Source organism: Leptidea sinapis, chromosome 26, assembly GCF_905404315.1.
Source record: "Leptidea sinapis chromosome 26, ilLepSina1.1, whole genome shotgun sequence".
In the NCBI taxonomy this organism is placed as follows: domain Eukaryota; kingdom Metazoa; phylum Arthropoda; class Insecta; order Lepidoptera; family Pieridae; genus Leptidea; species Leptidea sinapis.
The window spans coordinates 7,364,917-7,392,569 of record NC_066290.1 but is presented as its reverse complement, the minus strand read 5'-3'; the positions used below and the strand labels follow the sequence as shown (position 1 = coordinate 7,392,569).

At 34.6% G+C, this 27,653-nt stretch overlaps 1 protein-coding gene across 1 annotated transcript; it reads right to left on the bottom strand.

Moving 5' to 3' along the window:
• Positions 1–1,670: 1,670 nt before the first annotated feature.
• On the bottom strand, positions 1,671–13,748 carry LOC126972599 (adipocyte plasma membrane-associated protein Hemomucin-like). Its single transcript, XM_050819453.1, has 5 exons — positions 13,730–13,748; positions 12,985–13,276; positions 10,135–10,328; positions 7,847–8,064; positions 1,671–3,429 (listed from the first exon to the last, which is right to left on the bottom strand). The coding sequence occupies exons 1-5, from the start codon at positions 13,746–13,748 to the stop codon at positions 3,160–3,162; spliced, it is 993 nt and encodes a 330-aa protein (XP_050675410.1). The 3' UTR covers positions 1,671–3,159.
• Between the last annotated feature and the right edge of the window lie 13,905 nt (positions 13,749–27,653).

Sequence of the window (27,653 nt, the reverse complement as noted above, 5' to 3'; positions counted from 1 at the left end):
ATTAAAATATTTAAAAACTGCCTATGCAAAGTCTCGCAATGGGGCTGGCATAAATTAGCCCAGCTTAACCCCAATAGCCTCAACAAATGATAAGATTTGGTACAGTTGGACCATCGGAGGGTCTGGTGGGCGCCACACACCAATTGGTCCGGCGTCGTACTCGGTGCGGTCCGGACGGTACGAATAATAATTTTCTATGATGGACAATGCGACATACCATCGAATATTGTCCGGTACCAAACTGCGTCCGATGGTTCGTTTTGATACATGGTTGGAATTGGTCCAGCCAAACAATCGGACGCAGTCCGACACAAAATTATAATTATTACCAGATTTGATGGTTCGACGGCTATCCGACACTGATTTATTATCATGAAATATATTGCTTATAAAATATTTGCATCATATTTGGCGAATTGCCAATAAAAACTCGGAAAGTATTAAAGCAGTCAGAAGCTTGTACTTTATGGAGTCCCTCAAGGAACAATATTAGGTCCTATGATATTTTATTTATTTATATTAATAATATTAATAAACTGCAGCTCAAAGGAAGCCTGCTACTTTAAGCACGTAATTGTAGCCTGTATCTTGATTCGTTTGGTTGATTACTAATTTTATACAATTTGTTATGTTTTTAAAGTGATAACCCTCACTTCGAGGATTAATCTATACTAATATTATAAAGCTGCAGTGTTTGTTTGTTTGTTTAAACGCGCTAATCTCTGGTACTACTGGTCCGATTTGAATGATTCTTTCAGTTTTGGGTAGTCCATTTATCGAGGAAGGCTATAGGCTATGTTTTTTTTTTTTTCAAAATTAGGGATCCGTAATAAAATTGCTATTTTGTAACACAAGGTGTAAAATCGAAAACCTATTTTTGCGTGCGCTGCAAAAACTATTGACAATAGAACAAAATGATGTACAGGCTATAATATAGGCAATATTTTATTACTTATAAAACTATCGCGTGAATTATACTTTATATGGCAAAACAACGTTTGCCGGGTCAGCTAGTACACACATAAAATTTGAAAAACAATTTTTTTTAACTGTAAAGTAGATTCTGTAGATGAAGCTACAACCTGAGAGTTGAACAAAGCATACAAGATTTTATGACGATACATGTCACTCGAACGGTTAGCTCAGTTAGTAAGAGCACCGGCACGGAACGCCGGAGGTCGTGGGTTCGAGTCCCGCATCGTTCATAAAATTTTGTTTTTCAAATTTTATTTGTGTATTAATTTTATTTCAATCTTAAAATTGAGATTATCACACAGGATGGCTTAAACTTACTCAATGTTTGATTTCAAAGTAAATTACGATCAATAAATATTATGTATACAGTATAACCCATAATGTAATATTTGCTGGTTAAAATAAATAGATCCCAATAGTTCATTCAAAATTAATACCCAATTAATTAAAACAAAACAACAGTGAGTAAAAATATCTGGGTCTTCTACTTGACATGGAAAATTTATAAATCGTATGCTGTCTCCCTGTATATATGTAGGTGCATAATAATGTACAACTCTCTCGTAAAGCTGCATATTGCTTATTTAATCAAAATTTAGGTTTCAGCTGCTAAAACCAATATCAATTTAATACAATAAAAAAAGCACACTTTATTTAACTAAGTATATTTTTTGACACCAAACATCAAATTACTTAAAATAAAAGGATGGACGTAATACAAATATACAATTATTCCACACCTATTCTTATAAAAAAATACCAAAGATGTGCGCAGAATTTCAGAACATTAACATAAAGAATATTCACAAATAAAAAGAAACTAGAATTATATGATTTATGCGACCGTGTCCGCCAATAATTAGTTGTGTATGGTAAAAAGAACATAGCTTACAAAGGAGGTAATTTTCTAACCACACTACCTAATTTTATAAAATATATTTAAAGTAAAGCATTATTTACAAAAAGACATAATATAAAAACGACATTTACTATAAGTAACAATAGTATAATTAATATGCTCTATTACACATAACACTACATGTAAAATATTACACACCTATAAGTCTTATTTAATTCATATTGTATTACGCAAATATACAGGATGTCCCAAAGTTATGGGACATGTAACATAGTATTTTAATAAGAGTTATTAGTTTGGCCATTCTTTCGATTGGCATCATAAAAGTAGGGGTCTTTATTTTCACATTTAAGTCAGTTCGATTCCCAGACGAGGCAATTAATTTTTAGAAAATCTTTGAATGCAGAATTACTAACTTAAAAGTAACATAGTCTTCTTTCAGTAAAATAGCCTATCTTCGATATTTAAGGTACTTTCCCTTCATGTCCCATACCTTTGGGACACCCTGTATACTTAAAGGACAAAATAGTTCAGTTACAAAAAAAAACATCCATAGGAAGTTTAAAGTACTTATTTCAAAGCGTATAATTTTAGTAACCTTGAACTAGGTAAGTACTAAGTATCAAATCATAGTGTTAGCCAGATACGGTCTCCCTTAATCCGTATAAATATTGAAATGACAACACCCTATTTTTTGTATGTACCCATTTTTTTTTTTAATTTTTTTTAAGGAATTTAAGTTGTAATATTTTGTTTTTTACATATTGAGTATCTACTAACGTTATGTTGTATTTATATAAAATATAAAATTCTCATGTATGTAATTTTATATTTAATCCTAAATATTGCATGATGATGATGGATGGTTACTTTAAAATTTGATAAAAATCCATTGTTTTGTTGCTATCTTCATAACTTCAAGTATATATATGCTCTAGTCTATAGTATACCCCTATCTCAAAGATCTTCAATGCACTCTTGACGTCAGGTATTGCACATGCCCACAGGTAACTGGTTTTTTACTTTCCATCAGGTAGGCCACTTGCTTGTTTAGGTATACACTTGATCACAGATTACGTCTTAAGACGTCTTTTGGAATACGGATCTTCCCGATTACTTTTCCCCTCCGCGTTTAGAGACTAAATTTGAAGCGAAGTTGTGCGTGCAGGGACATACGAAAGTGAAACAAAGAGTCAACATGAAGTTTATAATGAAGGATAACTTTAGAAACTTAGGAATTTCAAATAGCTACTAGCTGCTAGCTATCCCACAACAACACATTTCGGAACGTAACGGCTGTAACAATTTTTTTTACTACAAGCATATTATTCGTTGGTCTTGCTTTCTTTTTCTGAAATATTTACATCTTTCGACAAGTAAGCTTTTTTAAGAAGATCTGGAGCAGGGACAGCACCTATATATTGCGCAGAAGGACTACCAATTAGTAAAGTATCATTGTACACAATAGCATCACTTATATGGCTAACACTGCCATCAGAGTTATAATATGCTGCAAATATATTTCCGCTCCAATCTGCCAAAATAATACCTGATACACCCGGAGAAAACATGCCTGCACTGCCAAAGGTCCCCACCTGCAACATAAATCCCTGTTTACTATCATGTTTACTGAAGTACTATATCTATGTGATATATTTGCTACTCGCAGGGTTGGGTTACGTAATGTGTGGACTGTGGAGTCTCCCTGTCGCACTTATGAGCCTCAAATGGACGTAGTTCCTGACAAACGTTCCAAGCCACAAACATCACATTTTAAGGAATTCATGTTTAAAGTTTATTAAATATTAGTGTAATCCATACATATGGGTCCAATGATCACGTGATCAAAGTACTGCGAGTACCTTTCCTCGAAAACGCCAGTGCTCACAGTAGAATATGGCGGTGATTCATAACGTCATATATTTCCCTAGGGTACTGTGGCAGTATACTGGCAGTCCATAACGGAACGAATTTTTCTACAGTGATAGCACTGTGCAGTGCTCGCAGTGCATATCGGAACACACCCATATTACATTAATTTACATTAAACCAAGCAGTGTTACCAACTAAGCACTCACATATAACTAAAGAGCTAGAAGCATTGTTAGATTTTTTGCTATTTTTTTCTCGGAAAAGCTGACTTCATTTTTGAGCAAAGTGGCATTTTCTCTACCTAAAATAAAAAAAATGCCTTTATTATTGTATAATATAATTAATATTATTTTATCAAGTGAGATTTTATATATTTTACAAAGAATGATATAATGTTATATTTTGATATTCATCAGAATATAAACACGTCATGACGTCATTTAAAGTAGGGCTGCCATTTTTTATCAGTCCGTTAATATTATTATTTGGAACGTTTTTCTGGAATTACTTCCAAATAAAGTCACCTCTCTACACTTCAACAGCGATCTGTATTTGATCTATATTATTCTTGAGTTGATGTGTCAAATTGCACTGTGAATAGTAGTTGACGCCGGCCACCAACGGTCCAAATTTAAGTTGATGTCGTGATTGATTGAATACATGAATGCTATCATGTATTCAATGCAAAATGAACGATGAATCCGTCTCTTATTGGGCATTGTCCACATTCAACGAACAAACGCAAACGAAAGCTAGCGAAAGCTCTTTTCTTTCACTCGCATGTACGCACACATACACTTTCTTATTCGTTTGTTAACTTTTTGAAGTAAAACTTCTTTAGGCGCGACTTGGGTGTAACTCAGATTTTTTTTCTGACGGAAGTAACGCTCAGTACAAAAGTCAATTGAAAGAATTTTTTAAGCCGTTATAATTTCATGGATTTAAAAAATATATCAAATGGCTCAGTAATATTTTTTAAAAGTCTCCAAGTGTTTTTATTGTTTATTTATTACACTATTGCAATAAATAATATATCAGTTTTCAGAAAGTTTCTAACATTCGTTAATTTATTATCGGTTTTTGTTTTTCGTTTCCATTATTAGGAAAGGCAAAAGGTTCGACCCCATACAGCCATATTTGTTATTCAATAACAACGTCATATTGATATGTGCTAATAATAATAATATAACCTTCAATTTCTTATTATCAATAATTATTTTATTAATGTGAGTGAAAAATTTAAAATGTGCCGATGGTATTACTGAATTATAAATAGAATATATAATGAAAATAATAATCAGTCAAATAAAATGGCGGAATCCCGGGAAAATTTTACTCTTTCATCAATAAATAAGAATAAAATAGAAAATCAAGAACCTGATTATGACCTGGCCTGTAAAAAGTGTAAGTGTTTATATTCTGATAAATAAAAATATCAAAATATAACATTATATCATTCTTTGTAAAATATATAAAATCTCACTTGATAAAATAATATTAATTATATTATACATTAATAAAGGCATTTTTTTATTTTAGGTAGAGAAAATGCCACTTTACTCAAAAATGAAGTCAGCTTTTCCGAGAAAAAAGTAGCAAAAAATCTAACAATGCTCCTAGCTCTTCAGTAACACGTGAGTGCTTAGTTGGTAACACGGCTTTATTTAATGTAATATGGGTATGTTCCGATATGCACTGCGAGCACTGCACAGTGCTATCACTGTAGAAAAATTCGTTCCGTTATGGACTGCCAGTATACTGCCGCAGTACCCTAGGGAAATATATGACGTTATGAATCACCGCCATATCCTACTGTGAGCACTGGCGTTTTCGAGGAAAGGTACTCGCAGTACTTTGATCACGTGATCAGTCAAAACCACTCTACTGCCTTTTTTTTTGTTTTGAACACTTACATCTAGCCTTACAGGATACCTAATGCGCTTGTGTAACATTCATCTTATAAATTAACATTTAAAATTAGCCTAAAATTACAAAATAACCTATGTGCCTTATCTAATTATATAAACTTAATCTTCAATTCATACATTAATATTAAAGAACCTAATCTAATCCTTATTATGTATTACTATCATAACATATAGCCCACATTGCAATCCTTGTGAGTTCACTCACGAGTCACGGAGGCAACAAAACAGGTCGATCCGCTCGGCAACGACATTTAGAGTACCAGGCGCGCGCGCCAGCGGCGCCTTCACGACCAGATTGGTCCACCCGTGTGGCAACGCCAGGAGTGACGGCCTGCGCCTGCGCCACACGTACCGATCCGGCACTCGAATATTCACCTGCCCTAGTACGTCCGCATTAAATAGCTTGCCTCTTATTATTTTAAAAATATAGAGAACAAGCGCTAATTCCCTTCTAGACCTTGTCTCATTGTATCCGACCATACCCAACACAAATAGTGTAGGGTACATTAATAGGTAAAATGGATAAACTCCATAAAGCCTCATGTACAAGAATCTAACAAATTTGTTTTGCACCCGCTCCAACATAAGACTATATTTAGCCTCATGTGGAGCCCAAATGACTGCGTTACTTTCTAATTGACTCCTTACCTCCTTTTATAAAGAATACCTACAGTAATCCCAAATATTTTTAATTTGACAGTACTCCAACAACAGTTTTTTATTAATGGACTAGAAAACTTTAATTCACTCATTTGAATGCTGCGGCAAAAATGCGCCTGACAGTATATGGGATTGCGTTCCGTTTTAAATAGCAACCAGTATAACTGGCTATAAAGGAACGGCTTCACAGTATACTAAATTGACGTCACACTGTACAGTGGTCGCAGTGCATATCGGAACATACCCATATTAATGCGTCACTTAATTATTCCTAAACTTAATTATTATTAAGTTTTACTTCAATAACGCGTGAAGATTACACGCACACACTTTTTTGCTGTCATTCTTTATAATATGTGAATCCAACCTTAAGAGTAAAAAAATATTTGGTTGGATTCCGAGCATGATGCTTATCTAAAATAGCTAGGCCTCTCTGGTTCTCACGACCTAACATCAAAACAGTTTCTTAACTAATTATCAAACAAGAATTTTTAAGGAGCAATATCTTTCAATTTCCGCAATTACAAGAAAAAACCTCATTTAGGTTCTTAAGATTTTTTTTACGGTAGGCTAGGCTAGGCTAGGTAACCCACCTATATATTTATGCCTACATTTTTACTAATAGTCCTTAAAACGGTGAAAAATAAAAAAGTACATATTCGCCACGGGCGAGTAAAAAAAGAAGGACTCCACGCCGTAATATTGAAGACAAGTGAAGCACCTTTATGCTAGTGTGTGTGCGGTTACGGGGGATACCAGTTACACAATTTTTTCTCCCTTAAATAATCATATATGGCCAAAAATACTTTTATAGTATTGTTTATACACTTTTTCACAACGCACGACGGCATTTTTAAAATATTTTATTACGACGCAAACTGATCTGTCACAGACGATGGCAAATCTCATAATGGCAGCCGATCGGCTTGTAGTGTAAGTGTATGCGTGGGGCTATATATTTACACGTTTACCGTCTTGTTTAGGTGCATCACTGTTATGTGACACGGAGTCCTTCTTTTGACTCGTCCGTGATATTCGCAAAGAATTTATATACTTAATAGTACAAGTACTCTTAGGTACTTGGAATTATTATATGCACCGGAACCTCAGATTACGTAAGGGTTCCATATAATTAAAATATAGTTGAGTTCTGTAGTTGCAGAAATATATTTTCAAAGATTTTTGTGGATTTTTTTAGCCAGCATTGTTTAATATAATGCAATGTTCAAGAATCTACGGCTCTACACAATGACGGTCAATGTCACTAATTATTGTAGGTACAATGATTCTAATGCTGTCAGCTGTTGCGGCGAAATACAATTCTTCTTTTTGGTTTTTTATAGTTTACAAAACGGATGTAAGAATCACATTTTTATTCTTAAAAAATTAAAATAATCTGCATTAGATATTTTTTTTATTTTGTAGAATTCCAATTTTGATATTCACAATCATGTTCCAATTCCAAACCCCTACTTTTAGGATGTAGCTGTTGTTTTACAACCTGTATATTTCCTAAAAGAAATTTAAGTATGTAGCACCTATAGTTACTTACTTTATAAACGATTTCTTCAAATATATAGTGAGGAAAAACACTGTTGAGAAATTCAAAGAGTAATTCCGTGAGACGGAATATTCGTATGATAACCTTCCTGATTAGCGGTAAAGGCGCGATTCTTTTTGATATAAGGGGTTTATTTCCATCGAATGCGTAATACAAGGCTACTTGAAAACCTGACCCATCTGGCAATACTCGTAGAATATCTGGAGTTCCTGAAAGAATAAACTAAAAATATATAAACGTTATACGTGACATAAGAGATTTTCATTATTATAACACTAGAAATAAGGGATTGCTTGTAACTAATTCTAGTAGGCTTCATAAGATACATGATAGCTTTAAGTGTAAATGTATACACTTCTATAATAAAGTCCCAGCCACTGTTCAGGCATTATCTATAAATAGGTAAATTTAATTTTTTTATAAAAAAAATGGCTCTGTCGTAAATCCTATTACTCCACTGCTGAATATCTAAATGATCGGACAGCTTGGGACTCGATTGTGATTATTTTATAGCGATAGAAATGACTGTACAATATTGTATATTTTTATTGGAAAGAGCGCAAAACAAGAATGCTGGGATAGTTTCTTGTGCCGCGTCTTCTCTCTCAGAGCGCCATTCGTTTCCGAAACGGTAGTAGTATCTAGTAGTTATTAGAAATGACATCAAAAAGAATTCTAAAGGAATCAATTTTGAGAAAATAAATGCCTTTTATGCCTTTTTAACCTAACCAGAACTAAGAACAACAATATATTATTGTAATACATTAATAGCAGCAAAACTATACTGACCTTGTTATACGTATGACCTAATAATTATAGTGCGTGACATCAGCAGGCGCTAGGCTGTTGTACAGTCAGCATATAGGTTTCTATATTTATTTAAAATAATTTAAATTGTTTTGCTATGTTCTTTCTAACTATCTATTCGTTGCAATAAATATTTGTACATTATTTTACTTCACGAGATTTGAGATCAGTATGATCAGGCGCATTTAAGTATTTTTAATTACCTAAGTATCTTTAGTTTCAGGCAGAAATTCACAATGTAAAATTATTATATATATATTTTTTTTCTATTAATTTATAAAAACACATTCTAAGAACAGTTGTAAGATACAGTTGCAAGTCACTCATATAAACAAAGAAAGCTTAACAGCTAAAAAACACACACAGGGTCTTAGGTACATTCTAGGTTTAAATAGTTTTTTTTTTCATTCATATTACCTGCGAAAGGCATGCGACTTGCACTTGGGCCATACTGACCATTAGGCCTGGAAAATTATTTAAAAACCAAAAAACAGTAATTGAAAATGGAAACTGAGTAGGTTACTTTTAAGGAGGCTTAGTTAATATGATTGTCATTTCTTATTAACACTGCGCCAACGTTTTTAAATTAAACATAAGCTAAGAGGTAAACGATTTACTAGCCCTGAAGAGGCAAGGTGAATGCGTTCAAAGAGGCCATTTAAAATGGCCGCTTAAAATGAAATGGGAGATTAGGTATTACAAATAAGATAAATTCACGGTAACTATAAGAAATATATCCAAAACACAGTTTTTTTACTTTAGCCGGTAAAACATACGTTATTCTAAAAATTCATTTTTTATAATAAGAAAATATCAATAGATGAATTGACAGAATTACATACTCTGACTCGGGAATTACATACTCTAACCACAACTAAATTAGAACACACAAATCATGAAAACAAAGTATTCTAGCTTCCAAAGCAAACTAAAAGAAAGGTAAAGGTAAATCATATTTTTTACCATTTACCATCATTTTATTACAGTAGGTGAACTAGGAACCACACACACGACCATCTTACAACGCTTGCCAGGCGGTAACGATGCACATTAAAGCTTCCAGACGTAAACCGACAAAATGCACACAGGGTAAGTCTATTGTAATAAGTTCATAGTAAAAAAAACTTTTCATATACTCCATCTGTTTTTTAATACAGAAAATGTTCATCTTTATTCGATTGCACACAAAAAAAATAAAAGGATTGTGTGGTTTTATGAAACCACGGTAAAAGTGAATCTTTTTTTCACATTATAGACATTTAAGTAAAAATTTTTGGAACAACATTTACATTAAACATTAAAAAAAAAAACAAAATAGCGTGGAGCACTGGCTAATGAGTAATAGTCTATACACTACACGGTCAGCTGCTGCGAACTATAGACGCCGTCCGACCGTCACGCGACATGCAACACACAGACGAAAAAGTTTGAAACGATGTAATAAAAGTTTCACTTTAAAACACTGTTCTTACCTGGTAGTCCACCTATAAATACTTCGGTTGTGCCAACTTTAGGTCCATTTATATAATATTTCAACAGTCTATACTTAAATGTTTCAGCGATTACAATGAAGCTATGATCAGGCGATATAATTATGCCGTTAGGAAACCATAAGTTGTCAATTAAAACTTTATTTTCTTTAGTTGAAAAATTATAGTAGATCAATCTGAAAACATAACATTATAAGATAAAACACTTTAAAAATACTAGATAGGTACATATATATACACAGAGGTAATGTGTATACATATTATGAACATTATTTATTGATAAATTATTCATTTTTTATTCTGTGGCAACAATATTACTATTATGTGCCTTCCTGCAATTGTCATTATATCAGCATTCCGTGTATTCTGAATCGGATAAATTGAACTTAGCGCCATGGAATATTATTTACTCAACAATATTTCTACCGTTAGTTGTTTAAAAAGATAACGAGGAGACCCAGTATCTAAAAAGTCTCTTGCGAATTAATCGAGAGTTTCAATCATCATTTTGCCAAGTGCGGCAACCAGCCAAGTGCCAGACCCAGGCCCAAGAGTGTCGTAAGAGGCGACTAAGGGCTTTTAGAAGTACGAGAGTCATGCTGCCGTGTTATGACGTCAGCACAAATGGCCAGATTCGACCGGGTTAATTAGCACACTCGCACAGAATACCGGCGTGAAGTAGCGTCCTAGTGCCGCTATGTTTTACATAGCTCAGTGTCGAGGACCGGAGCCCATCCTCCCTCCACCATAATATATCAGAGGCCTTTAAAGAGATTTTACCCCAGGAGGCTACCGGCTCTACCAGAGTCCAAGAATCCTCCCCGAGAATTCGAGGTCGGGCCAAGCGTCGTATTCTGGGGAGGGCACAAAACCGCACATGTCTGAGGACAAACGAGGCAGCAACATCACGGCATCCTGCTCCACGCTTACTGTGGGAACGTTTTTGCTACATCAGGGGAATCCACTCCAATTTAAACGCCGTCCACCATTACCCTCAGACGGCGCAGCCGGCTTGTGTTTCCTTACGAAGACGCAAATATCTCGACCGAGGAACACACCATATTTGACGTACCCCGGGTACAGAATAGAGCATAATTTTTTACCTCATACCGGGGTATGTGTACGTTGGGATATTTGCTGTCACCGTCTCGGCAATTTTGAGGGTAGGGACCTGTCTTCTCTCTGGCTGCGTGTGGATTTTGAGGAACGTGCGCGCATCTTTACGTGACTGCGTGTGTCTACAGGTCCCATAGTGGTAACGTAGAAACGGATCATCTCATAGGCTGAGTTCAAACGGCAATTGACGAAGTGCTTGCACAGATCACTTCCGCTGAAATTGTAGACTTGGGTGATTTCAACGGGCACAATGCCGATTGGTTTGGGTCACGCACCACAGACTGCGCAGGGCGATCTGTGCATAATTTTGCATTGTCGTATGGTCTGTCCTAATTGGTTGAGTCACCAACGCCATTCCCAGATATGGATAGCCGCATGCAAGAAGCTGGGCGTCATAAATAGAGCACGGGAATACTTCAAGCAAGACTACATTCTAGCGCTCTACAAACCGCAGGTCCGGCCACATGTTGGCATATAAAAGTTAACGGAAAAAGGGTGCGGGGACTTCCGTCTTTATCGGCCGTCGACGTGATAGTGAAGTGCGTAGAATATTTGTTTTTCTTTAAAAAATTTACCCAATATTTAAAATTGGGTAAGTTGCTATTTTTTTAATACATCTAGACTTTATTTCCAAGAAATAATAATACTATAATAATATACTAGAATAGTATGATATACAGTTTTTGTTGCATAAGCCTGTATATTTTAGTAAGAAAGAACATAATATAACATAATAATTCTTAGGTAAACTGAATATATATATAATATAATATATAATATATATATTTTCTGAACTGGCTTTATTTTATTTTATTTTAATTTTATATTGTAATCGCAGCGTTTGTATTTTTTGTTGTGTACTATATTTTTTTATCAAGTTTTGCATATTTTGTATCTTTTATATTGGTAATTTTTGTCTTTCTTTATTCTTTAATGTTGGTTTTTCTACGTATAAGGTATTTGGGTAGGTTTTCAGTTTTAAGTAAGTATGTGTTATGCTGTAAGTAATTAAAATTTTTAAAACGTTTCTAAACCACAGCGCGAGTTTGTCTCGTAATGGGCTACGCTGAAAACCAGCGCTGTAGCATTTGCTACAGCATACGCTGAGCGGTGTCCATTTTCGCATCATTATCGATTCTATTGTAAAATATATAATTATGTTCACAAATATTATTTAACTTTAAGCGATATTGTTATGTTTTACTTTAAGGTGTATAATAAAACTTTGTAAATTAAATTGTGTGATGATGATGTCAAATAAAATATGTCTATGTCTATGTCTATGTCTATGTCTAATATAAAGTTGATTACAAAACCATAAATACTAATAAGTAAAACCAATTGTTTTTATTGAAAATACTCATTTATTCCAAAATATAACGGTTTTTCAACAAAATCGCTCGGTAATCAACGGAGTTGAATCGCGAATCGAGAGGATAGGATCGCGAAGAGTTAAAGGCCAGCAACGCTCATGTGATTCCTTCCGAAGAGAATGTCGGCGGTGGTAATCACTTAACTCCAGGTGATATGTATGTCCTACTTTTTCATAAAAAAAAAAAACATTCTGGAAAAGACACGCGAAGTACGAAAGCTTTTCGACATGCCTCATGTTCAAACCACTTACCGCGGTCTTTGGAATTATTTAAAACCTATACCCGCAGTTATTATTTTCTATCTTAAAAATATTATTTTTTTATAATTATATACAATAAATACCTTCCAGAAGGATCCGATATACTTGCAAATACGCCATCATTTAAATGGTACTCTGTACTTGAGTCAGTCCAGTATAAGCCATCGTTTTTATCAAGTGCAACTGAATTGAACAGTTTTGGTGTTTTGCCATTAATCGGGATATGTGGTGAAACTAACATTTCCTTGTTGTCATTTCTCAAATCAACTCTCCAAATTCCTAAGTAGGCATCTGCTACATACATTACATTTTTCGTCTCATCTATCTCAAATCCAAGTGGTCTACCACATATATTATATTCCTCAGCTAAGCCTCCTACAATATTAATAATATAAACTGTTTTATTCAAACAAAACAAATCTTATAACTATATTTACAATACTATGATTACATAAAATTAAAACTATCATTACGGGGAAGCGTACCAAGAATACTGTCAGAATTTCTGCTTTGGATAGTTAGGCTGACCCGTTGACCGAAATAGCTGCCAGTACTTGGGTTTCCAGTAGCCTTATTGAGGCGCGAATATAGTACTGTATACATTCTCCGCGCCTACAGGGCCCACGGGCACAGTAGATATTGTCTATTGTGCCACGGGCCAAGTGTCTCGACACCAAACGGCGCAAAGATGTATGACTCACTGAAACCGACATAATATTTGCCACGTTTGCTGTCTTCGACAGTTTAATTGTTTTTATTGTGTGATATGTCCAAAAATAGACCCTTGTGGTACCCCCATATCGAGAGGAGTCCCAAGAGATCTCCTACCATTCACATCGAGCCTCATAATTCTATTATTTAAATATGAGATCAAAAGATCGAGCGCAGATCCTCTTATACCACATAGTGATATAGCTTCCTGACCAGCGTTGAATGTTGAACACAATCAAAAGCCTTAGATAAATCACAGAAGATATCAAGTGCATTCTGTGATTCCTCCCAGGCCTTAAAAATATCCCTGATGAGTTCAACACCTGCACCCGTAGTCGAGCGTCCCCTAGTAAAGCCAAATTGTTTTATTTGAAGTAACTTGTTAAGTGTTAAAGTGAGTAAGCATTTGGCTTAAAATAGTTTTTTTAACAAAAATTTTACTAAGGGTCGGCAGCACCGAAACAGGACGATAGTTATTTGGGTCAAGAGTGAGCCCCGATTTAAATATTGGTGTAATCTTACTATATTTCTGAAGGTCAGGAATTACGCTTGTTCAATACAGCTATTAAAAACTAGTGCTAGATATGGTGTTATGACGTCAATTACTGAACTTAATTTTAATTTTTAATTATTTCTGCTGGGTTAACAACACTGAATTTGAAATTTTGTTTACATTCATTAGACAAAAGAAGTGACTCAGCAACACTGGTGGAGGAGAAAAGAGTGCTTGTTGCTGTCAGAAAAAAATTCTAAAAAGCAGAAGCTACTTCCTGCTCAGAGTGGATTTTAGTATTGTTTATTATTAGATTATATCAAAATTGCAGTCTTTCGCTCTTCCACATTCCACAAACACAATACAAACAGACACTCGCAAAAACGGCGGTGATCACTTAACACCAGATGACCCGTACGCTCGTTTGTCCTCCTATTCCATAAAAAAAAACTACGAGACGTTTTTGCATTTGTCTTTGTGTACATGTACCGTCAACACATTAATAATTAAACCAATACATTTATATTTTTTTATAATTTATTTAGGCAGCTACTTCATATGGAACTTATAATATTAAACGATATTAAAATAGCCGCCATCCCGCTCTCGCCTCTCGCCTCCTCACGTCGCGCGTGCGACTCAAGCACATCTCATGTATAACAATGTATGTTAGCCAAGGTAGGCTTCTACCTACCTCGGCTGAAACCGACTCGAAAATAACAATAATCGTTACTAGAATTAGATTTATTAATTAGATTGTATAAAAATACGCAATTATTTTTATACTTTTTATTGCATATTATATCTATTGTAATAGTGTTTTTGAAGTCGGTTGTTTTTAGTTAATTTCTTTTTTAGGATTTTTAGTGAATCTGAACTACACTCACTAATAATTTATCTTAATATGTGTAGATCTATAAAATTTTGCAATGCAGCAATGAACGTAAGTACATTGCAATTTTATAACAGACAGGAATTTTGCCACAGATGGCACCCTTACTGTAAGTCGTTAAGCGGTTCCATTGATCATCATATTGACTAGGACAATTACTTGACTTATAGTTGCTTTTGAAGCGTAGCTTTTATCCGGACGTTCGAGCCGCTCGCCGCGCGGCTTATTTTCTTGCGTTTCAATAGAGCGTCTGATTTAGGACCGTTACACGATATAATATTTATAATTTATTATGTACTAGAATATGTAATATGACAATTTCACTAGTAATATTATAATAAAACGGTAGATTGTCAATCGAATTCATTTCTTACATTTTAACGGCCTGGTTTTAGTGACATTGTAATGTCAAGGGCGTAAATCTGCCGAGTTTCTAGTGAGCAGGTTGCTGACGAGTTTGCTGTACAAAAATATGCAGAAAAATAATTACAAGTAATAATTATATTCAAATAAATTCTTACCAACTTTGTATTGAATAAATAAAAAAAAAACTCACCGCATTTTTTTCCGATTTTAGTTACAAATGTTAAATGTCCCTCTGTGGAAAATTTCACAATTTCACCGGTGGCTAATGACATGTATATTTCATTTTTCCATAAATGAAAAGCTTCTGGTCCTAACAATTCAGATTTATATAACTTTTGTATGTTTTTAATTTGTGCACTATTCAATGAACTAGGCGTATAATTATCAATTGTTGGCTCCAAACTGCAAAAAGTATTTAAGTTTCATTAAGTAGTTTTGTTTAATGATAAATAATTAATCTCTGATATACAAAATTCTCGTGTCATGGTGTTAAACATTGAACTCCTCCGAAACGGTTTGATCGATTCTCATGAAATTTTGAGTGCATATTGGGTAGGTCTGAGAATCGGACAACATCTATTTTTCATCCCCGTAAGTGTTAAGGGTGGTCCACACGAATTTTTTTTTAAATTTTTTTTACATGTTTTTTTAAATTTGTTTGGTTATGAGTCAGCATTAAAAAATACATACAACTTCAAATTTTCTCCCATCTACGATCAACAGTTACTTTTGTATCGCGATTTTAATATCGGCAATACAACGTTTGCTGGGTCAGCTAGTGACGTATATATGTATATAATAATTCTGATATTGACAATCAAATATTTTTGTATCTCACAAATTAGACGAAATTGAGACTTGTATAAGACTTAACAAGATTAATGAACGATACGTCACTCGAACGGTTGGCTCAGTGGAAGAGCGCTCGTATGGAACCCGAGAGGTCGCGGGTTTGAGACCCTTATCGTCCATAAATTTTGTTAACAAATTTAATTTGTGTAATTACTCTCAGAAGTGAGGGTTATCACTTTTAAAAAGTAACAAAAAAGTTTTAAGACCTATGTTAGGTACTTTCATTCATACAAATAAATAAATTTCATTTAATCATTTCATTTTAAGTACCAATTGATTGGAATCGATTTCATTTAAACAAAAAACTTACCTTATGCTAGAAAAATCTGTAGAAGGTGGTAGATTTGGAATTGCGATTATAAGAATGACAATTAACACTAAATATAAACAAATTTTCAAAAAAAAATTCGCCATAGTCATTATAAAAAATAATAAAATATTAAAACACACTGAGAATGTTTATGTTATAACAACACCTCTTACGCATGTAAAATGATGTACTAAAAATTAACACGACTCGATAAATGCAATATTATATTCTCACATTAATATTTAAAAAAAAATCCATTCCCAAGACGAAACAATGTTATTACTACTATAATTAGGTAATTGCAGATTTCCATGTTAATAATAATATTACGTAATAAGATACGATCAAAGGGCACTGTGGTGGTAACTGGTAAGTACTTTATGTTGTACATATAAAAGCAATATTTAGGTGAGTGCGTTATCTTTTTTATGGACTTTGAAATTTTATTATACAGTTTATACGTTGATTTTTACTGAAATAATATTAAATAGTACAATTGGACTTATTGGAATCTTTATAAGCCGTACTCTTTAACCCCCTTATTCATAATAGTCTGCTAACTTAAAGCATTGCTAATTCTCACTCTGTCTTCTACTATTGACCTAAGTCAGAATGAGAAAAAACACTCCTTAGCGGCTGTTTAAAGTTAGCGGACCATTATGAATAAGGGGGTAAATATTTAAATATCCTTTCTTTGGATTGTATTTGTGTGTATGTGAATTGGTTAAGTAGGAACCTACTTAGTGATTATAGATATGGAAGGTTTTGTCACCTAAAAGAAGGTCCCAACCAATTATATCATGTAACATAACTTTTGGTACCAATAAGGAAATTTGAATTTCATTGCAATTGTATTGACCCTCGTCATAATTTTGCGACATTTGTTGTTCAATAAGTATTGTTTTCGCACTAGAATCATAGATGACGCTAGGCTCTACTTGGGTCGCGTTTACACTAGTTAATACTTAATATAGGATAAGAGGAAGTTTATTTATTTTTATTGAGCTTTTACAATACCTGGAGTGTAGGGATATATATATAGTGTACTTGAGTGTTAATAAAGTGGTTAGTAATTCAGTAATGGTGAGTGTTCTTATTTGTGCTTGATCCCGAACAAACGAATTTGTACACTTGTAGTATACTATAGTAGTTAACTGTACTCTGTGCTAGAAGCAAATGTTGCAATAATGTCTACAACTTGACTTTTTTTAATCAATTGCCGTATTGCGCAAATTAAAAGCTAAATTCAGTCAGTCTCTCAAAGAAAAATTTAAGGAAATAAATATTATGACTGTTCATTGTCAGTACATTTATGAAAATTTAATATATTTTCACAAAAATCGTCACCTTTTTACTCTTAATAGTGATTTTCATTATTATAACACTAGAAATAAGGGATTGCTTGTAACTAATTCTAGTAGGCTTCATAAGATACATAATAGCTATAAGGTTAAATTTATACACTTCTATAGTAAAGTCCCAGCCACTGTTCAGACATTATCTATAAATAAATTTAAATGTTTTATAAAAAAATGGCTCTGTCGTAAATCCTATTACTTCACTGCTGAATACCTAATTGATCGGACAGCGTGGGACTAGATTGTGATTATTTTATAGCGATAGAAATGACTGTACAATATTGTATATTTTTATTGAAAAGAGCGCAAAAAAAGAATGCTGGGAGAGTTTCTTGCGCCGCTTCTTCTCTCTCAGAGCGCCATTTGTTTCCGAAGCGGTAGTAGTATCTAGTAGTTATAAGAAATGACATCAAAAAGAATTCTAAAGGAATTAATTTTGAGAAAATAAATGCCTTTTATGCCTTTAAATGTGTAAAAAAAAACAACTTTAAACATGTAGTATAGTTACTGTAATAAACAAGATAACTCATTAACTGTTCTCACCACTGGGCGGGCGTTCCCTAGTAAAAGCTTCTTCCATTTAACCGCATACTACGAAGATTTTTTTTATTTATATATTTTTATTTATTTATATAAAATAAAAATTCTTTATATAAAAAAATGGAGGCAAACGGGCAAGAGGCTCACGGGAAGACTCGTGAGGCACGTGGGCGGTTGCCCATGGACATCCGCAACAACAGATGCCAAGAGATGCGTTGCCGGCCTTTATGGTGGTATGCTCTTTTCTTGAAGGTCCCTAAGTCGCGTCGATTCGGGAAAACAGTGGCCGGTAATTGATTCCACAAAGTGGCTGTGCGTGGCAAGAAATTTCTTGCAAAACGCGCGGTTGTGGAATACCAGATATCAACATGATGCGGGTGGTATTTTGCATTTTGACTATAAGTCCGGTGGTGGAATACGGCCGCTGGAATTAATCCGAACAGCTCTACGCAACGCCAAAGAATCAAACCGACCGGGGATGACTTGATCATCGATAATTCGAGCCGCTCTTTGTTGTATGCGGTCAAATGGAAGAAAACTGGTGCTCGGGAGCGCCCACCCAGAGGTGAGAACAGTACTCCATGTAAGGCTGAATTTGTGCCTAATTTAGTTGCAGGCGGTGGCTTAGAGTGAAGTACTGTCTCGCCTTACTGAGTACACCAAGCTTTTTCGAAGGCAGTTTGGCCATCTCTTTCAAGTGACCACCAAGTATGCCGATACGATTTATCTACGATCGGCTTGATTCTTCCTTCGCCATTCTTGATTGCGTAGAGATGTGAGTTCTGCATTTTAAACCACATTTAACACTGGGATCTCTCTGAGGAGTTGTCCGAGTTGATTTGGTATCAACCCAATTCAACCACCGGACATTACGTTAAAATTGGTTAAAATGCTTAATTCCATCCGCATGATGTCATGTCATATATATGTAAGATATTCCTTGACTCGCACAGCCACTTTGTGGAATAACTAACCGGTTGCTATTTTCCCGAACCGATAAAACTTAGGGACATACATTCTGTTTTAGTTAACAAAACATTTGACCTTAATATTCACGAATGCATCCTGACACAAACGACCAGTTCAAGCTCTAAATTTTCCACCACCAGTTTTTAATTTGTGCACTATTCAATGAACTAGGCGTATAATTATCAATTGTTGGCTCCAAACTGCAAAAAGTATTTAAGTTTCATTAAGTAGTTTTGTTTAATGATAAATAATTAATCTCTGATATACAAAATTCTCGTGTCATGGTGTTAAACATTGAACTCCTCCGAAACGGTTTGATCGATTCTCATGAAATTTTGAGTGCATATTGGGTAGGTCTGAGAATCGGACAACATCTATTTTTCATCCCCGTAAGTGTTAAGGGTGGTCCACACGAATTTTTTTTTAAATTTTTTTTACATGTTTTTTTAAATTTGTTTGGTTATGAGTCAGCATTAAAAAATACATACAACTTCAAATTTTCTCCCATCTACGATCAACAGTTACTTTTGTATCGCGATTTTAATATCGGCAATACAACGTTTGCTGGGTCAGCTAGTGACGTATATATGTATATAATAATTCTGATATTGACAATCAAATATTTTTGTATCTCACAAATTAGACGAAATTGAGACTTGTATAAGACTTAACAAGATTAATGAACGATACGTCACTCGAACGGTTGGCTCAGTGGAAGAGCGCTCGTATGGAACCCGAGAGGTCGCGGGTTTGAGACCCTTATCGTCCATAAATTTTGTTAACAAATTTAATTTGTGTAATTACTCTCAGAAGTGAGGGTTATCACTTTTAAAAAGTAACAAAAAAGTTTTAAGACCTATGTTAGGTACTTTCATTCATACAAATAAATAAATTTCATTTAATCATTTCATTTTAAGTACCAATTGATTGGAATCGATTTCATTTAAACAAAAAACTTACCTTATGCTAGAAAAATCTGTAGAAGGTGGTAGATTTGGAATTGCGATTATAAGAATGACAATTAACACTAAATATAAACAAATTTTCAAAAAAAAATTCGCCATAGTCATTATAAAAAATAATAAAATATTAAAACACACTGAGAATGTTTATGTTATAACAACACCTCTTACGCATGTAAAATGATGTACTAAAAATTAACACGACTCGATAAATGCAATATTATATTCTCACATTAATATTTAAAAAAAAATCCATTCCCAAGACGAAACAATGTTATTACTACTATAATTAGGTAATTGCAGATTTCCATGTTAATAATAATATTACGTAATAAGATACGATCAAAGGGCACTGTGGTGGTAACTGGTAAGTACTTTATGTTGTACATATAAAAGCAATATTTAGGTGAGTGCGTTATCTTTTTTATGGACTTTGAAATTTTATTATACAGTTTATACGTTGATTTTTACTGAAATAATATTAAATAGTACAATTGGACTTATTGGAATCTTTATAAGCCGTACTCTTTAACCCCCTTATTCATAATAGTCTGCTAACTTAAAGCATTGCTAATTCTCACTCTGTCTTCTACTATTGACCTAAGTCAGAATGAGAAAAAACACTCCTTAGCGGCTGTTTAAAGTTAGCGGACCATTATGAATAAGGGGGTAAATATTTAAATATCCTTTCTTTGGATTGTATTTGTGTGTATGTGAATTGGTTAAGTAGGAACCTACTTAGTGATTATAGATATGGAAGGTTTTGTCACCTAAAAGAAGGTCCCAACCAATTATATCATGTAACATAACTTTTGGTACCAATAAGGAAATTTGAATTTCATTGCAATTGTATTGACCCTCGTCATAATTTTGCGACATTTGTTGTTCAATAAGTATTGTTTTCGCACTAGAATCATAGATGACGCTAGGCTCTACTTGGGTCGCGTTTACACTAGTTAATACTTAATATAGGATAAGAGGAAGTTTATTTATTTTTATTGAGCTTTTACAATACCTGGAGTGTAGGGATATATATATAGTGTACTTGAGTGTTAATAAAGTGGTTAGTAATTCAGTAATGGTGAGTGTTCTTATTTGTGCTTGATCCCGAACAAACGAATTTGTACACTTGTAGTATACTATAGTAGTTAACTGTACTCTGTGCTAGAAGCAAATGTTGCAATAATGTCTACAACTTGACTTTTTTTAATCAATTGCCGTATTGCGCAAATTAAAAGCTAAATTCAGTCAGTCTCTCAAAGAAAAATTTAAGGAAATAAATATTATGACTGTTCATTGTCAGTACATTTATGAAAATTTAATATATTTTCACAAAAATCGTCACCTTTTTACTCTTAATAGTGATTTTCATTATTATAACACTAGAAATAAGGGATTGCTTGTAACTAATTCTAGTAGGCTTCATAAGATACATAATAGCTATAAGGTTAAATTTATACACTTCTATAGTAAAGTCCCAGCCACTGTTCAGACATTATCTATAAATAAATTTAAATGTTTTATAAAAAAATGGCTCTGTCGTAAATCCTATTACTTCACTGCTGAATACCTAATTGATCGGACAGCGTGGGACTAGATTGTGATTATTTTATAGCGATAGAAATGACTGTACAATATTGTATATTTTTATTGAAAAGAGCGCAAAAAAAGAATGCTGGGAGAGTTTCTTGCGCCGCTTCTTCTCTCTCAGAGCGCCATTTGTTTCCGAAGCGGTAGTAGTATCTAGTAGTTATAAGAAATGACATCAAAAAGAATTCTAAAGGAATTAATTTTGAGAAAATAAATGCCTTTTATGCCTTTAAATGTGTAAAAAAAAACAACTTTAAACATGTAGTATAGTTACTGTAATAAACAAGATAACTCATTAACTGTTCTCACCACTGGGCGGGCGTTCCCTAGTAAAAGCTTCTTCCATTTAACCGCATACTACGAAGATTTTTTTTATTTATATATTTTTATTTATTTATATAAAATAAAAATTCTTTATATAAAAAAATGGAGGCAAACGGGCAAGAGGCTCACGGGAAGACTCGTGAGGCACGTGGGCGGTTGCCCATGGACATCCGCAACAACAGATGCCAAGAGATGCGTTGCCGGCCTTTATGGTGGTATGCTCTTTTCTTGAAGGTCCCTAAGTCGCGTCGATTCGGGAAAACAGTGGCCGGTAATTGATTCCACAAAGTGGCTGTGCGTGGCAAGAAATTTCTTGCAAAACGCGCGGTTGTGGAATACCAGATATCAACATGATGCGGGTGGTATTTTGCATTTTGACTATAAGTCCGGTGGTGGAATACGGCCGCTGGAATTAATCCGAACAGCTCTACGCAACGCCAAAGAATCAAACCGACCGGGGATGACTTGATCATCGATAATTCGAGCCGCTCTTTGTTGTATGCGGTCAAATGGAAGAAAACTGGTGCTCGGGAGCGCCCACCCAGAGGTGAGAACAGTACTCCATGTAAGGCTGAATTTGTGCCTAATTTAGTTGCAGGCGGTGGCTTAGAGTGAAGTACTGTCTCGCCTTACTGAGTACACCAAGCTTTTTCGAAGGCAGTTTGGCCATCTCTTTCAAGTGACCACCAAGTATGCCGATACGATTTATCTACGATCGGCTTGATTCTTCCTTCGCCATTCTTGATTGCGTAGAGATGTGAGTTCTGCATTTTAAACCACATTTAACACTGGGATCTCTCTGAGGAGTTGTCCGAGTTGATTTGGTATCAACCCAATTCAACCACCGGACATTACGTTAAAATTGGTTAAAATGCTTAATTCCATCCGCATGATGTCATGTCATATATATGTAAGATATTCCTTGACTCGCACAGCCACTTTGTGGAATAACTAACCGGTTGCTATTTTCCCGAACCGATAAAACTTAGGGACATACATTCTGTTTTAGTTAACAAAACATTTGACCTTAATATTCACGAATGCATCCTGACACAAACGACCAGTTCAAGCTCTAAAGGCTGATGCATCCTTTAAACGATAATTTATATTAATACAGTTTATGAAATATCTGATAATAAAAACGCTTTTAACTTTAAACACGATTAATGTATTGGATGCAGCACCTTACAAACTAATTTGTTTTGTATATTACAGCCATTGTTAAATACGCTATTGATTGCTCTACTTTTTCCGAGCATGGAAGGTTCAGTAATTTTAAAGAAATATTTATAGAGACGATTCAAAGCTTAAGCCAAATTGAATAAAGTATGAACTTGCCATAAATACTGATACAAAGAAAAAAAACTATTGCAAATAACATTTATTTACTTTTACAGTGTGTTAGTTTAACACATAAATATAAAAAAGCTTATTCGAAGTGGCAATCATTGGCTGCAATACATTCCTATAACCGTTAAGGCCAAACCTCCAAACTCCAAATTATCATGGCGTTTAGAGCACGCCGTACTCTCTAAAACTGATCGTAAATCATAATCCAGCGGATTAAGATCGCGACTAGACGACGGCGAATTGTTGTTCACTAACGTTACGATTACTGAGTGCCTAACAGTGATAACTAGTATTCATCAAAACAATAATATCTCTACGGAATATGTTAAATTATTAGTGTACTGCCTCCGTTCTGGGTACTTCCTATATAATGGAAAATATTTTCTTCAAATTGAAGGCGTAGCAGTCCCGTCGCACCGGTGGTTGCGAATATATGGATGGAGTACATCGAGGATAAGGCCATTACTACCGGACTAGACTGTCTTAAAATTTGGAGAAGATATATTGATGACGTTTTTGTCATAATTAAAGGAGGACGGAATCAGGTAGAAATGTATTTATCACACCTCAATACCTTACATAAAAATATAAAGTTTACTTGCGAATTAGAGGACAGAGGCAGATTGGCATTCTTGGATGTCGCATTAGAAACTCGCCCTAATGGCACGATATGTCATGGTGTTTATAGAAAACCCACTCACACTGACAGATACCTTCACGGCACCTCGCATCAAAATCCCGTGCATCTAGCGTCAGTGGCTAGATCGTTAACAAAATGTGCATATGATCTGTGTGATGGTGATGACTTGACGCAGGAACTAGAACACCTTAATAGAGTACTTCATCAAAACGGGTACAAAACGGCTTTAACAAGTGTATCACATGCCTATGCCACCGCTACGGTGGAACTATACATGAAAGGGGTCACTGATAAAATAGGTAGGATACTGAGGAAGAAGTTTGATATAAAAACAATTTATCAACCCCTCAAAAAAGTAGGTGAACGTAGGTAGACACTTACGTTCACCAAAAGACAATATTGTATACCAGTGCCCCGGGGTCTATACAGTGGACTGCAGCTGCGGAAGCTGTGGAACATCGGACAAACAAAACGAGCTATTTCTCAACGCGTTAAGGAACACATCAGCGCAGTCAAAACTAACGATCCTAAAAAATCTGCAGTAGCCGAACACTTGCTTAAAGCGGGTACCAACCATTGAATCGAGCTGCACAACTCACGAGTGTTTTCTGCTGAACTCCAATACATTCTACGGCTTGTTAGAGAAGCTATAGAAATTAAAAGGCGTCCTAACAATTTTAATAGGGAGGATGGTTTTAGGCTAGCGCAAACATGGAATCCCGTGGTCTCTCTCTGCTGTACAAATGCAACAAAAAGATCCGAAAGTGTGGTCAAGTGTCAATGTGTCAAGTTTTTCTCGCCGCCTCCGCAGTCCCGCCATGACCACGATTCATGCGATTGGATCGAAATATCGGCATCAAATCAATAAAATATATATCGTGAATACCCGTCATAATAACTACAATATTATATCTACATACTTATTGCGGCAAAGCCACATAAACTGCTTTTATGTTTTAAAAATTTATAAAATTCTAGGGTGTTTTTAGGTGTGTTTTATTGACAATATATCACTACTTCTCATAGAATTTAATTACTTCATCATAAAGAACACCCAATGTAGATAATATTTGTGATCAGAAAAAACTGAGCATAACTCTAGTATAAATCATACATAAGTAATGTACCAATATTGCGTGAAACGGGCTGCCGATTAGTCGACGTACGCGGTAAAGTCCAAGTGTTTTTAAAAACAGTAGAACTCCTGAAAATTCAAACGCTTAAATTTGACCTCCCTTAATTTGTATTCTCAGAATTCTCAGTCTCATCGCCTTGAATTTATAGGACTTGTACCGTAGATGACGCTGTGCAAATGACATCATTTTAAAATCGCGTTGTTAGGATTCTCCGCTGATTGATGACTTATTTATTGACTTATTTTAAAGTTACTTTTTTCTACGTAAAAAGTGACCTTTAGCAAGTAATTTCTAAGTTTTGTTATTATTATTTTGTGTTTGGTCCCCTAGTTTCTTTCTTTAATATTTTTATCCAATAGCGTAGGCAGTGTAATTATTTTGGTTGTAAGTTCTTTTGTCTATAGCTATTTAGATAACTAGATAAGTTTAATAATTTTGGTGTAATTATGACTTGTAAACACAAATCCAATCTTTCACAGAGCTCTCAAAGAGCTAGAGCTATGACAATTGCAAGACAACAAGAATCGAATGTTCATGCTGAACAGCATAGACGTGAGCAAGCAGCACGTCAAGCAGAAGTCAGAGCTGGAGAAAGTTCAGTGCAAGCTGATGCTCGACGTCAGGTAAATGCTATTCGCCCAGCCACACCGTGGATCAGAGACTCCTGAAGAAGCAACTTCTCGGCGTCAAGAAAACGCAGAGTGTATGTATGGCCTCTGGACATGTCGGTGAAACATAAGAAGCAGCTTTTCGACGGCACGAGCATGCCCATTTACCTAATCAGCGTGCTTCTGTGGCAGCAGAGCACCGGCAAATACCAAATAAAAACTGAATCGCTAATAACTTGGGCATTCGATGTAACAAAAGGCACTAATTCTTCCCTCATTTCTTTAGTAGCGGGGCGTTCAATCAATCAGTCAATTATTTATTTTTTGAATAAGGTAAGTACAAATAGATAATCTATATATATAAAAACTAGCTGACCCGGCAAACGTTGTTTTGCCATACAAATGATGATAGTTTTATAAGTAATAAAATATTGCCTATATATATATTGTACATCATTTTGTTCTATTGTCAATAGTTTTTGCAGCGCACGCAAAAATAGGTTTTCGATTTTACACCTTGTGTTACAAAATAGCAATTTTATTACGGATCCCTAATTTTGAAAAAAAAACATAGCCTATAGCTATAGCTTCCTCGATAAATGGACTACCCAACACTGAAAGAATCATTCAAATCGGACCAGTAGTACCAGAGATTAGCGCGTTCAAACAAACAAACAAACACTGCAGCTTTATAATATTAGTATAGATGAATTGCTGTTCGTTAGTCTCGCTAAAACTCGAGAATGGCTGGACCGATTTGGCTAATTTTGGTCTTGAATTATTTGTGGAAGTCCAGGGAAGGTTTAAAAGGTGAATAAATAGGAAAATGCTGCTAAATTAAATGAAAACAACAAATTTGTTTTTCCTTTGATGTGTCCATACATAATTTCTATGAGAGAATTTATTGACGCACGGTTTGACAGTTCTGCTGTGAAACAATTTCATTACAACAACAGGGAGCATATTTTACGAAATAATTCTTAATGTTATGATATATTATTGACAAATTAATAAAAAACATTATTTTATTTATTATATACAGAACAACGTCTGTCGGGTCAGCTAGTACATAATAAAAATGCTATTATTAACAATATTTAATTCAAATGTTCCATGAATGTTCACAAAATGTAGAGAAACATATAGGCTAGATGCGGGCATAGTATTTTTGCTGCTTGATAGTGTCCACGCAGACGACGTCACAGGCATCAGCTAGTTATTTAATAAGTTCCAAAATTAATTCTGCAATAGATTGTTGAGGAATTACATTTGATCTCTGTTTCAACACACGACTATAAGGTGTTCTGGAAAATGATTGTTATATTTATTGAGAATCAATTCATGCATGGTGCCGTCATACACTCCAGTTTGCCTAGAAGCAACACGTCGCACGTTGAGCATACACAGTTTCTTAAGTGAACTCGTTGGTGAAAGAGGTACATCCTATTAATATTATAAATGTGAAAGTTTGTATGTCTGGATGTATGTTTGTACTTCTTTAACGCAAAAACTACTGAATGGATTTTGATGAAACTTTACAATAATATAGCTTACACACCAGAATAACACATAGGCTATTATTTATAAAACTATCGCGTGAATTATACTTTATAGGGCAAAACAACGTTTGCCGGGTCAGCTAGTAATATTA

Excerpts from the sequence above, each read along its gene's own strand:
- LOC126972599 (XM_050819453.1), bottom strand. Across the intron at positions 10,329-12,984 it reads ATATCGGATCCTTCTGGAAG|ATTGATCTACTATAATTTTT; the intron begins GTATTTATTGTA and ends TTATGTTTTCAG. Across the intron at positions 3,430-7,846 it reads TTGAAGAAATCGTTTATAAA|GTGGGGACCTTTGGCAGTGC; the intron begins GTAAGTAACTAT and ends TTTATGTTGCAG.